Raw genomic sequence first — 13,660 nt, 5'->3', positions numbered from 1 at the left:
TTCTTCCCGGTTTTGAAACTGAAGGAGGAGAAAACACGTCGACATGTTCGAGATGACCCAGTTGAAAAGGTCACTCTGGATTTCTGTCTATTTGCCTCCAGGGTTCAGAAAATCAGTTTGTTTATGAGACAAAGCTTTAATCTTGTGACTTGGGATTTTCCAGCTATTTTTAAAAGGAAAAAAATACTTTTAGTCACATTTCATCTGAGATTCCTGCTCTAATAGATTAAAAAATATGTTTTCAATGCACTGCAAACATATAAATGGCGATAATAAAAAAATGTCAGTTTAATTTGAATTTAGCATCAAACTAAAGTGAATTTATTTCACTTTAAAGGCATAAACCAGGTAATATTATTGTGCTTTTAAGAGGCGATTTCTTTTTGTAACCTGAGAAATCATTTTATTTTATGGGATTTATGCCATCTAGCCTGCTTAAATGTACTTTTAACTTAATTTGATATGCAAACAATTTAACTTGGAGGTTGTTATAAACCTTTAATAGCCACTTAGCTTTCACCCTTTGAACGTAATTCTTCCTCAATTCCCCAAAAGTGGGCGGAGCCTGGAGCCACATAGGGGCGATGAACAGAGGGAGTAATCCGTGCTTTAGTTAGGACAAAAGAAGGACTTTTGCAAACTTAGTGACAATTCTAGCAATTTTTTTAGTTATTTATTTTTTATGTAATTTTGGAAATTTTTATGGTGACATGTGAAACAATGTTATTACAGTTAAATAAAACTAAAAATATTGAGAAAAATTTAATTGAAATAAATAAAAACATACTGGCACTGGAAATTCATTAGCCAATTCCTTTACAAACAATCACAATCCTTTGATATTTTTGAATTCTGCACCTAAAAATTTTACCAAAGTATAAAAAGAAAATCAAAACTACGATTAGAATAAAACCTAAACAATATTATATAACTAACAGTAACTAATAAACAAGCAAACTGGCAAGAACTAACTGAATTAGAAAAGCAAAAAGTTAAAATGAAATAAAACCCAACAAAAGAAATCTATTTTAACCCTGATGTGAAAGGAATATTAGCTGCATGTCCCTTACTAATGTCTAAAAAGTACAATTTTGCAATTACGCGTTTTAAGCAAGAAACATAATTAACATCACATGTGAAGTTTGTTCACACAATAAGGCATTAAAAAACTTGCCATGCCTTTGTCTGCCTACCACTTCCTGTCGGCTTCTTCATGGTTTCCAGCAGTAGTAGCATCCTGTTTCTTGATCATGTGTTCCTTTGCAGTTTTGTGAAACAAACTAATTTCAATACGCCCCCCGCCCCTAAAAAATAAATCTCTTTCCTGCATTTAGCCAAGTTTCAACAAAGCAAATAAAAGCAGATTTGTGTGAACTGAGAATAAAACAATGAGTAGTTGCCATGACGACAGAAAGAAAGCAGAAAATTTGGAAAAGATTATCACTTTGTGTTGAATCTAACATTAGATTTCAAATTAAAAGTTTGAAAGTTTGCCCTGATTTGTTTTATTCATTCTTGAATTGCGGTTGGGTCGGCCGCACAAAGTCAGTCCAGGGGCTACAAACGGCCCCCGAACCGCAGCTTGAACACCAAAGTTCTCTAGCGGTGACCCATTAATTAGTGAATACAAACAACAGACATGCAGTATCCTTTTTTTTTTATTACATCAGTTACCGAGCCGACAGCTCCGCCATCCCGACTGGAACAGATCAGAAAATATTCATATTTTTCAGGATTTTAACGGCTGTACAAATGGCACACAAGCGTGATTGTTTGGGACTTTCATCACAAATGATTGAGCCTTCAAATAACAGAATATGACAAATTATCTGCATGACAAAACTTAAAACGGTGCAGTCATAAAGAGGATGGGTGTTTTTAGCGTTTGGCGCAAACTGGAAGACAAACCTTCAACCTTGTGTCGTTATCTGGAGATTAAAGGCAGGAATATCACATGCATTTGAAAATAATAAACAGTAAAACGAGGCTTTAAAAAGTGTTTTCATACATTAAATGCCACAAAATGACGCTCAGCTCCACTCTTCAGTAGCTGCGTTTCCATTACAAACATGCCCAAAACTTCATTAACATTTTGATAATGTCGAAAAAACCCCGCAATTTTAGAAAAAAAATAAAAATCCCACAAAACTCTCTGTCTGCGTGACAACTTATTAAAAAAAAAAAAACATGCCGCACTATTATTCTCCTACCACTTCCTGCTTTCGTCTTCGTGGTTTCTCCAGTGGCAACATGCGGTTGTGGATCTCGTGACTATTGGATCCAAACACAAATCCGAGTTTTTTTCGCCTTCCTTCCCACTAAACTAATTATCTGATTAAGCTAATTTAGTTTCAAAAGTGCACAATTATGTCATCAATGGAAACGCAGCTGGAGAAAGTGCAGCATTTTTTCAACTGTGAGGAATCCAGAAGATGGAGATCAGCAGTTCCTGCTGCGTTTAAGGAACAATGAGAACGGGGGAAAGTTGTCAATCAGTGCATTTGCATAAGTTTTACCAGCTTCCACAAAGGATCCAGCCACCATGTTATTACAGGAACCGATTTAATATTAATGATTTTAAATTGGGAAGAAAAAACATTTAATCTGGAGGGAATTGTTTGAAAACTATTTGAGTTATAACCAAAACATCAGATCTGATTTTGTTAATTGTCTAATGATAGACGTTACAATTTATTTATTTCCACTGGGAGAAAATACAAAAAAGTCAAATAAAAAAAGTTATCTGTATGCATAAAATCACAAAATAAAATATACATTTATTTATTTTATTTTTAATTCAATTTATGAAAAAGAAAAATGTACATATGTATAATTTTTTTTTAATTAAATTAAAAATAACTAATAAAAATAAAACATGACTTTTTTTCATTATTTTTAAAAAATTATTAATTCATCTTTTTAATTAATTCATGTATTTTCTCCCACTGATGTTGCAGTTTGTGATAAAACAGTAAAACATTTTAAAAAGTAGCAACATCTTCCATAAAGATGTTTTTTTAACGATAATTTAGATCCATAATGGAGAAAATCCCATCTGCTTTATTGTAATTTTGTTCAAATTCCCGGTCGTCTGTTTTGTCAGCATGGTGGCGAGCCCCGTGGGCCTGCTGGGGTCAACAGGTCACCTCAGGATGAGGAACAAGATGGCGGATGGAGGGAAATAAAAAGGCTCCGACCCAGCCGCTCCGTTGTCCGGAGCGCGTCGCTCAGTGCTCTGGGCGTAAATTAACTGGAGTGCAAACGGGAAACATGATCCTTAAACGCGCTGCAGCATCACGCCGCAGCGTCACGCTGAAACGTCACGCCACGACGTTCCTGTTGTAGTCGTAGGACAGCCGGCGCTTGGCGGCTGCGTGCTGATTGGCCGAGGAGACGCCGGGGGACAGGCGGCGGTTCGTCGTCCAGGAAGTAGATCTGCTTTCCTGGGAAGACGTCGACCAAAAGAAGGAAATGCATCAACTTGCTTTATTGGTTAGATGATATTATTACTGCTGCTACTAATAATCAGTTACTCAGTAACTTTTTACTCTTGAGTATTTTCTTGCTACTTTTTCTTGAGGGCTATTTTTTATTTACCTGTATAAGCACAAAGTGATTTCACCTTAGATTTAATTATGAATAAGCAGAGATAAGTAAAATCTAATTAAATTGATTAAACTGATGACGCAGCGATGATTTTACTCACAGGAAGCGGCGGCTGCAGCTGCAGAGTTTGGACCAGTAGGTTCTGAGACGCGCTGCTGGATCTCTTGTGGCTCTGGTCGATCATTTTATTCAGATCATGGAAAGAGTCCAAAAGCCTTCAGAGAAAAAAACGACGACAACATGCAGATTAAATGGGCAGAAAAACAATATTTACCCGTAAAATAATCTAAAATACACTTTAAAGAGATAATAACTTGAAAATAATATTCAAATTATTAATTTACTTGATTATTCCACCTTAAAAACAAATGTTATAAACACTGTAATCATAATTATTACAGAAATCAAATAGTCATACTGCAGTTCAGTCAATTCACCACGCGGGGGCGACATTCTACTTCCTTTTACTTCCAGCTCAACTGATTTCCATGTAAAAATCTTATTTTCGCGTATAAATGCTGCCCCCTGTTGGCACCGGGAAGCATTGAAACAACCTTTTTTTTTTCATTAAAACGAAGTATTTTAAGAGAGAATGGTCCATAATATGAAATATAAACTGTTTATAATGTAACTATGTAAAAGAAAGCATATATCTGTAAAACTAAATCAAAGCTAATTTAAATAAATGGTTCTCAATGTACATATTTTATGTAGATAATTTGCAAAAAACATTTGAGTTTATTAACATTAAAGTGGAGAAAAGAGATATATTTAAACAGCAATCAAACTTCCATCTTGATTTATTTTTTCATACAAAGGTTTCAGCTTATATTCATAATTTATTAGAAATGTATGAAAAAGAAATGAAGACTTTCATTTACCTTTATTTCAATAGAAATACAGAATTAACATTTTTCTTTACTTTTGACAAGGAATGCTAATATATTAGCATTAGCACTTTTAAAGCATCAACCTGAGAAGTAAAAGTGGACCGATTACAACATCCAAGGTGGGGTCGATGGCCTACCCTTGATCCTGTCTGGCTCGGCTGCGGAGGAGCTGCGTCAGCGTGGGAACGGCTCCCAGGTCACAGGGGTCGCCAGGGGAATCGCTGGGCAGCGCAGGGAAGGCTTCAGCAAAGACTGCCACCTGCAGGAGAAACCAGAAAACCTCAGAGGCAAAACATGAAACATAATCCAGAGAGAAAGAACCGAACCCGCACGGCAAAAACACAAAATCCAACTATTTTTGGTCTATTTTTAAGCAAACATCTTAGTCAATAATTCCTTAATAGTGATAAAAAAGTTATTTCACCCATAAAAAGGCATTTTTCCCATAAGTTTGTTCATAATAAAGAATTATTGACTTTAAATATCTGGATGAAGTTACTTGTAAATTAGTTTTGTCTTAATTCAATACGTTTGCTGAAGAAACCAAACCAAAAATACTTTAATACTTGGTGTTTTTGCAGTGTTGGCGTCATGTAAAGTAGAACGTTATGCAAACACTTGATATGCGATAAAAAGAGCGACTCTTCCTGGCGGTTTGAAGCATTTAATTTACCGCCTCTGAGGCCGAGGCTCATTTTTCATCTGCATCTTTTTCCGTGTGTTTAACGTCCACAGAGGTTTTCCCCCGCAGCTTCGTCCTCCATCTTTTATGACTGACGGCTCCAAATGTTGCTGCACAACATCCACACTTATTTCTAAACTAAAACGGGAGGGAAACCAGGATAAAACCTTAAACTAGAGCTGAGATCAGAGATAAACTATAATATTTATCGATGGGTTCCCCCTGTCATATCAATAAACTTTCAGTTTGTAGAAAACACCAAACAGCAGAAGATATAAAAAGATCCAAAATAAAAAATGACGACCAAAGAAAACGGAAACAAAAACCACAAATATATAGATTATTAAGCCCCTTCAGATGAAATTACCCTTCAACAAACATCAATTAGAATGGAAATGATCAAACTCATTCTAATTGATGAATTAGTAAATTAGTTTATGATCATTTCAATAATCAATTAATAACAAATAATGGTGTTTTTGAGTGTCTATTCTACTTGATTAATTGTTGACTTAATCAATAAGTATTTCAATAATTGATTAATTATGATTAATAGTTTTTTTCAATGTATACTCTAGTAAATGATGAATTGATTATTTCAACTATCGATTAATCACGATTAATTGCAGTTAATCACCATTAATCAGGATTAATGGCATTTTTGGAGCCTGTACAGTTTAATTAACAACTAATTGACATGGAATAAATCAATTAATCATGATTAATCGTGACTAATGGAGGTTTTGGTGGCATTAGTTAAAGGTATATTATATAGTGTTTGGTATCTTTTTAAAGAAAATCCTCTTGGCTCCATCTGATTCAACTTTTGAGTCTTTGACCAAAACAGAGGTCACTAGAGTTTGTTAAATTAAAAAATAATACACATTTCCCACACTTTTTGTCCAAACTAGGTAGATTTATTTTAGCCCAGTGATATTCGGGGACATATCAGTTATTACCTCAGACTCAAAACATTCAGAAAATGTCTAAAATGTCTGTTCTGTCTGTCTAACTTGAATCAGTGCTGTAAGAGATTCAAAGCTTGGTGGCCAAGAGTGGACCAGAAAATGGCCCAACGACTGGTCTAGCCAAAGTTTTGAAGCCAGAGTCGTACCAGGCTGTGATTGGTTGGCGGTCCATCTCTCCTCGCCTCCACGGCGTTGGCCGGCCACCATCGCTCCTCGCCGTCTCCGTTCCCACCTGTCGGCTCCAGAGGGAAGGCCGTCCAGGTGTCGCCACCTGCTGTTTGAAGACACAAACAGCTAATTCACAACCTGAACTCACAGCTGAAGTTGGTTCTGGACGTTTTCTTATTGTGTTTCACGCTGCCTGTTCCTTTTCCCCTCACAGCCACAGTTTCTCCTCTGACTTCCCCCCCGGTTCAGACGAGGCATGAAGGATCCACCTGACTCTTCCTCTGTGCGAATGTTTCTCCCGATAACCTGAGGCTAACAGGAGCCTGGAGTCACTTTTCCTCCTGCCCTCCACCAGCCCAACTCTAAAAGATTAATAGCATGTAGAGGGAGCAGCCGGCCAAAAATCCAGGTCAGGACAGACTAAAATACTGTATTCATTCTGCAAGTGCTTTCTAAAGAAAGACGTTACCTAGATTTATAGAAGGATATTTAGAATATTTTAAATTATGATCTTGTTAGGCTACAAGCCAGTTATCGATTAACTGAAAGGCCGTAAAACTTAGTTTTCTGTTATATCAGGAGAAACGGCCGTCTTCCCGCAACATGAAGGGAAACTTTTTCTGGTAGTTTGTGTTTATAAAATGCTGAATTAAAAAACCGAAACGCTACATTTGTTTTTCAGAGCCGCTTAAAATTCGTCTCAAATCTCCGTCTGGACCGTTTCCCTCGTCTGCTCTGGTTTAACCGCCGCCATCTTTAATTGCTGCGTCAACAGCTGCGCTTACGGAGGAAAACCAGCGGCGCCCCCTGCTGGACGGCGGCCGAACTACAACACTTGAAAAAGGGGATTCATTTTAATCTAACAAATCATCAGACGACAGTTAATCTTAAATTGATTTATTCTTTTAACTGTATCCTGCACCAATTCTCCAACTTCTGACCAATTTTCCATTAGTTTCTGTTATTCCAACCAGGTCAGAGGTCAACTGTTTGGCGTGTTTTTCTCCTTTGAAGCCATTAAATATCTTCTTCTTTCACATAGAAAAGTTCTCCTAGCTTTTGTTGCGTTTACTCACAACAAACAGATGTTAGGAATAATTTGGAATGAGTGTAATTGACTTTTTTCACTTGAAGCAACATTAATGAACTGGATTCAGCTGAAATAAGGGCTGCAACTGAACCTTATGTCTGTTATCAATTGAAATAACTGAAATTTCAACATTCTGCAGATTATTTTTCATTTAACCACAAGCTAATTTAAAAGTAACAATAATACAATATTAAAATGGTGAAAATATTACATAATAAGGCATAATAACATTATTATGATCCAATTTAAAGGTTATTTAGACACTGAAAGGTTTGAGTCTCTAGTATTGATGCACTAATGTGAAATTTAAAAACATTGTAGTGACAATCAGAATAAGTTTGTAATTCTGTACATTTATGTTTGCATTTATAGTTGCAGGCAGAAACTGGGCTGAAAATGTTTGTTGAGGTTTAGTGTTTTTGCAGCGCTGCATTCCTGAGGGATCAGAAAAGCTTCGAAAGGCTCCTAATACTCTGCACAAGTGCTGCTGGTTTTGGTCGGGTTGGTAACTTTCACTCTTTGGTTTTGGATTTAAAAAGAAATGAGGATGGAAAAAAAACAAACACAGGAGAAAAAGATAAAGTAATAAAGTTTGGGACTCACCAATCCTCGCTCTGCTCCCAGAGGTTTCCGAGGCGGACATGTTGACCCCGTCGCTCCAGGCCGGGTCGCCCTCCGCCTGCATGAAGACCCCGAACTCATCCTCCTCTTCCTCCTCAGTGGAGGAGACCCTCACCTCCTCTGCTCTCTCCTCCAGCTCTCCACTTGGACTCCTTCTCCGGTTTTGGCCGCCTTTCTCCTCCTGCTCCTCTTCCTCCCCACCGGTGGCCATGGGAGCCAGAGAAGGGGCAGGATTAGAGGAGGCATTAAAAACCAAGGTTGATGTGTTTTCCTCTTCATCCTCCAGCTTCCCGCAAATGCTCTCATCCTTCAGTTTCTCTGATTTCTCAGAAAGTGAGAGATTTTTCTGTCTGACAGGTGAATAGAAAAACTCTTCGTCCTCCTGAAAACTGTCGTTTTCCTCACCTATTTGGAAAACATTTGGTTCTCTGGTTTCCTCTTCATGTTCAACTTCACGTTGGTTTCGGTTTGAATAAACCTGGATTTTGTCCTGATCAGCGCCCCCTACAGGAATGGAGGACGATACAGAATTCAACTGTACTTCCTGCTCCGTTTCTTCTTCAGCGCTCCCAACAGGATTGGAGGACACCACACCATCTAACTGTATTTCTTCTTCTGCATTTGGTCCAGCGCCCCCTAAAGGATTGGAGGACTCTACAGAATTAATCTCCATTTCCTTCTGTGGTTCTGCTTCGTTCTGTTTGGTTCTACAGTGAGGAATGGGTGAATTTTGCCTCTCCTGAAGTCTTCCGGGTTCTTTCGCTCCATCAGCAGCCGAGTTGTTTTTGGAGTCCATCTCCTCGGCTTCCTTCCCGTCCAGGTCCAGCTCAGTCTCCGTTCTTCTTGTCGGACCTTCGTGTTCCTCTCGATCGTCCCGGCTGATGTTTTGAGTGCGGGTTTCGGGTCGAACATCGAATGGCTCCGCCTGCTTTCCTTCAGCCGTTTTGCAGCTCCTTTCCTGGCCGATGCCGGACTTCCTCCACCTCCGGCCGGACCGCACCCTGACCCGGTTCGCAGCGGCCTCAGTCGGCGGCGGCTCCGCACTTCCTCCTAATCCTTCTCGCTTTCCTCTCAGCCACTCTCCGACCGTGCTGGACGTCGAACCGGGCTTGGCGGTTGAGTATAAGCGGCTCCCCCTGTCTGTCTGGAGGAAAAGGCATTGCGTTTGCGTTTTTCCGCCACCTTCCGACGTCTTCAACGTGGCGACGGTTACCAATGCGCCAATCCCGGCCTGCCGGGCGTTGACGCCCAGCGGCAAACCGTACCCGCTCGGATACACGTCGGCAGGCCTCGGGCAGGACGTTGACGTCCCTTTACCTCCCGGCGGCGGGGCAGCCGGGGGTTTCCCTCCACCGAGCAGACCGCCGGCTTTGCGGCGGTTCCTGGAGCACAGCGCCCAGGCTCGGAGGCCGCGGATCAGCGGCAGGTCTCCCAGGCCCAACTCGACTCGGCTGGGGAAGGCCAGCGAGGTTCTGGAGCACCTCTGGATCATCTCCCGGGGGCAGTCCGACATGCCCAGGCAGGGGTAGTTGTTGTTGTTGTTCTGCTGAAGCATGGCGCCTGTTGTTGGCCTCATCTAAGTTTTATGGTTGTTTCCTCGCTCCAGCCTGTTCAGTTCGTTTTAATCAGTTCGTTTGTCTGAGGAAGGACCGAAACACCTCCCCGGTTTGGTTGGACGTGTCTGAATATGTGAACACCAAGCGGACCGAAGGCCGCTCCAAAACCAGGAAGTGGAAAACAGAGCAGGGCATTCTGGGGACTCTTGTTTGTTTCAACCACTTTGTGAAGAAATAAGCTCCTCTTCAGAAGTTTTTTGTGTCGTTTCTGTCAGTCATTCTTGGTGCAGCGCCCCCACAGGCGAGGAGGGGAACGAGTCTGTCAATTAATCTGGATTGTTTGACTCAGTGCAGTGATTATCAGGTTGATCTGAATTCTCATTTGTGAGAAGAAACGCTGGCAGACTAAACAATGAGCTGATCTTTATAACCTAAAATCTTAGCAGTTCCCTCTGATGGTGGAAAAGCTCCAGTCTCTGAGTAAAAGCAGAGGAACAAGCAGGTCACATGTCCTGCTGTCTCTGCAGCTGAGAGCGAAGGTAATGAGGATTTTGTTCTCTTCCACTCCGATGCGCCGTGACGCCGTCGCCTGACCTCTCTGTCAGCTGGACTCGCGTCTCTCAGGGCCGATCGGGCCGTCAAACCAACGAGGCTGCAGGGACAAAACGGAGACGGTTAATGCTCTCAAAGGAGAAATAAACGCGCATCGAGAACAAGAAGGACATTTCAAGATTAAATTGAGTCTCACTTACAAACTGATTTACTAGAGTTTACGGAATGGAACAAAATGTAATTTGGTTTCACTTTCATTTTTGCCAAAATCTGACATATTATTCAAACTTTTTACATCTTGTGACATTACAACCAAGAAACTTTAGTTTAGCCTAAAATATTTAGGCAGTAAATCAATTAATTACATGATTAATTAATATTATGACTATATGATCATTTGCCACAACAAAGCTAATGCAAAGTTGCTAACATCATTTCAAATTGAAGTTATGTTTATGCTCTATAATGCCTTATTATTGTATTTGTTTATATTATGTTTTATATTGTCTGTATTTTATTCTGGTCCTATGTTTCTTGTGTGTAATAATCAATCAATCAAATTTTATTTGTATAGCGCATTTCAGCAGCAAGGCATTTCAAAGTGCTTTACATCATAAAACACAAAAACATAAAGTCATTCAACATGGAATAAACAATAATTACATTTCAAACAAAACTCTAAACAGGTGTGTTTTTAGTTGCAATTTAAAGGAAGTCAGGGTTTCCGCTGTTTTACAGTTTTCTGGAAGTTTGTTCCAAATTTTTGGTGCATAGATGCTGAAAGCTGCTTCTCCTCTCTTGGTTCTGGTTCTGGGGATGCAGAGCAGAACCAGAACCAGAAGACCTGGGAAAAAAAATAGAAATAGAACTGAGAAGAGGAAACGGAACTGCTAATTAAACATTCTTCACCCACATCAAAATAAAAGCATGATTAGCTAATTGGAGATTTTCTAGCAGCTAAAAACCAAAATAAATGTCAAACTTCTCCCAAAGGAAAGTTTACAAAACAACCAAGTTAATTTAGAATTAATGTGGAAGAATTCAGAGGAAGCTAAGTCCGCTAAAGGTTTTCATAGTTAGCTAAATGAAAAATGATCTCGCATGATTCACACATTAGTGTAAGTGTGTCCACCATTTAATTTCAATATGCAACTGTTTTAACCTCACAATGTGGATTTCGGGCAACACACCTCTAAGTATTGGTGTAAGGGAAGCTAAGTGCGCTAAAAATGTTCAATGTTAGCAAACATGCTAACATTGAATGTTATTAGCGTTCAATGCTAATAGCATTAGCGCATTAGCTGCCGTGTGGCCACCACTGGGTGTGAATGTGTGTTTGTAACCGTTTTAACTATTTGCATGTGGATTTAAGGCAACATACTTATTTTAAGGAAGCTAAATGTGCTACATGTTTTCAAAGTTAGCAAAAAGCACTAAGCCAAAAATTAGCTTTCCTATTCGCGATTCACTGAAACTCACGACCTTCTGATTGCAAGACGACTATGACAAGATTAACCCCATCCATCCCTGTCCATGCTGAACACATTCCCTTAGCATGATGCTGCCACCACCATGCTTCACTACAGACATGTACTCGTTTCCCCTCCACTCACAGCGTTTTGCATGAAGGAGAAAATGTAACATTTTGGTCCCATCTGGACAAAGTTCAGCCAAATCCAAATCCTGGAATATTGTTTTAGAACCACAACTTTCTTCATGAAAAATCCTGCCAGAATTTTATGTTTATATTTCTACGAATAGAATGAAATCTTCAGCTACTTTCTTATGTAACACCCAAATTAAAGTAGTCTGAATTTTACTGTTACTTGGAGACAAAATGTGGAGAACTTGTCGTTGGTTCTGTTCAGGTCTGAAACAAAGAGGCTTTAATTGCTTTAATTGACACTTTGCGCATCCTGGTGCCACTGAGATCAGACGTGACATCAGCAGACGCGTAAAATCCAGATTTTATAACATACAGCATCGGAGACAAAGGCAGGTGTTGGCCACGTATCAGACCAGCAGCAAGTGTGTTAGATGAGCCACCAGTAAAACCAGTAGCTCCCCCACCAGAACATCCAGAACGGAAGGTTCCCCCGAAGCGGATTTCAGTTCCTTACCTAATCAGATGTTCGGGATTTTATTCCAGGTCCTTCCACATCTTATTGTTTACAGGGAAGCTGCTGGAGCATCCTGAACTGATCGCATCATTTCCAGACGGCCTGCGCCACTGACGCCACAGAATCAGTGAAATCTGCGTCCGGTCCGGTCCAGTCCGATCCGTCAGAGAGCGGGGTAACCACACACCCAGGACCCGATCCTCCGGTTCCTGCGCAGCGCATCATCCGCCGCGGCTCTGCGGGGCGCATCGACGCATCTTTCCGCAGTCAGTCCGCCAGTCGCCTCTGGAGCCTCAGCCAGCCGGATGACGGAGAACGAGGTGGACCTGCAGCCCACTCACTCACCGAGGGGAGGAGAGATGGAGCCACGCAGCGCAGGGAGAGGAGAGGCCAGAGGAGGTATGGCGGGTTGTTAGTGCCAGCGGAGGTATGGCGGGTTGTTAGTGCCAGTGAAAGTGGAGGCTCTTTATATTTTATAGGGACGTTAAGTCAGAGGAAATGGGTTCATGTCTGACAAAGTCTAGAGCTTAATCTCAGAATTGTTGTGAAAAATAAATACATTTACAGGTGGTTATTAATCTAAAAAAAATTCTAGAATTTTTTTTTCTAAGATTAAAAATTTGAAAACTTTCCAAAAGTCGCATTAAAAGAAAAGAGGACATTTCTGAGTTTCATGAGTCAAAAACCTTCAAATATTTCAAACTCAGAGAAACCTCAGATGTCTTGAGTTTTAAATGTGAAAAATTAGATAAAGAACAACTCAATTTTTGAAAAAAAGGGGAAATTTAAGAATTTGAAATGTTATAATTGGAAAAAAATATCTCAGAAATTTTGACTAATTTTAGAAATTTTGATATTAATCTTGATATTAATCTCAGATTTTTTGAGACAAAAATGTGAAAATTTCTGAAAGGAGGAAAAAAAAGTTCACAAATTTAACTTATATTCCCTGTATATTGTTATATTCTTTGGATGCCAGTTATATTTCCAATCAAAACTTCCATTGCTGAAAGAAAATAATTTTAAGTGTAAATTTGCCATCATGAATAATTTCAAACTAAACATCTGTCAGAAAATCCAATACGCATGTATATAAAGTGACGTAAAAATCATAATTACAATAGATTATATTCTAACATTCCTATGTTGGTGTTAATTTTAAATAAAAAAATGGGTAAAAATGAAGCCATCTTGGGTTTTTCATGTGGAAGAGCAGCGGGTGACACTGCAGGGACAAATGCTGTCAGTTCCATCCTGACTGTGGCACTGTTTGCTCCTCATAGATCTGTTTTTAGCCTCCTCACACACATTGGAGATACGTTTTCACTGCGTCATCGCTGAAGATGACACACTGCAAAACTGCAAAACACACACACCGCCAGAAGACGTCATGCATCCGCGTGTAGT

At 39.8% G+C, this 13,660-nt stretch overlaps 1 protein-coding gene and 1 long non-coding RNA gene across 4 annotated transcripts; one reads left to right on the top strand and one right to left on the bottom strand.

Annotated features, from left to right (window-relative positions):
• Positions 1-1,640: 1,640 nt before the first annotated feature.
• On the bottom strand, positions 1,641-12,594 carry si:ch211-14c7.2 (uncharacterized). Of its 3 annotated transcripts, none has more exons than XM_055027858.1 (6): positions 12,254-12,594; positions 8,008-10,233; positions 6,293-6,420; positions 4,634-4,755; positions 3,707-3,821; positions 1,641-3,443 (listed from the first exon to the last, which is right to left on the bottom strand). In XM_055027858.1, the coding sequence occupies exons 2-6, from the start codon at positions 9,599-9,601 to the stop codon at positions 3,321-3,323; spliced, it is 2,082 nt and encodes a 693-aa protein (XP_054883833.1). In that variant the 5' UTR covers positions 9,602-10,233; positions 12,254-12,594; the 3' UTR covers positions 1,641-3,320. The 3 variants fall into 3 exon arrangements, with proteins under 3 accessions (XP_054883833.1, XP_054883831.1, XP_054883832.1); XM_055027856.1 differs by having other exon boundaries at positions 1,641-3,438; XM_055027857.1 differs by lacking the exon at positions 12,254-12,594 and having other exon boundaries at positions 1,641-3,438; positions 8,008-10,412.
• LOC129358747 (uncharacterized) lies at positions 6,318-7,189 on the top strand. Its single transcript, XR_008605833.1, has 3 exons — positions 6,318-6,407; positions 6,529-6,723; positions 6,997-7,189. It is a non-coding gene; the product is annotated as an uncharacterized LOC129358747 (long non-coding RNA).
• Positions 12,595-13,660: the final 1,066 nt, after the last annotated feature.

The sequence above is a fragment of the Poeciliopsis prolifica genome, unplaced genomic scaffold, assembly GCF_027474105.1.
Source record: "Poeciliopsis prolifica strain line A6 unplaced genomic scaffold, Auburn_PproV2 SCAFFOLD004, whole genome shotgun sequence".
Classification (NCBI taxonomy): domain Eukaryota; kingdom Metazoa; phylum Chordata; class Actinopteri; order Cyprinodontiformes; family Poeciliidae; genus Poeciliopsis; species Poeciliopsis prolifica.
The sequence above is the reverse complement of the archived record's forward strand: the minus strand, read 5'-3'. Positions and strand labels throughout refer to the sequence as shown.

What these genes read in the sequence shown, in the direction of transcription:
- si:ch211-14c7.2 (XM_055027856.1), bottom strand. Translation starts at nt 9,601, where the DNA reads ATGAGGCCAACAACAGGCGCCATGCTTCAGCAGAACAACAACAACAAC. An exon ending in CGAGCCAGACAGGATCAAGG is followed by an intron (nt 3,822 to 4,633) that starts GTAGGCCATCGA and finishes TTTTCTCTGAAG; the next exon opens with GCTTTTGGACTCTTTCCATG. An exon ending in AGCTGCAGCCGCCGCTTCCT is followed by an intron (nt 3,439 to 3,706) that starts GTGAGTAAAATC and finishes TTCCCAGGAAAG; the next exon opens with CAGATCTACTTCCTGGACGA.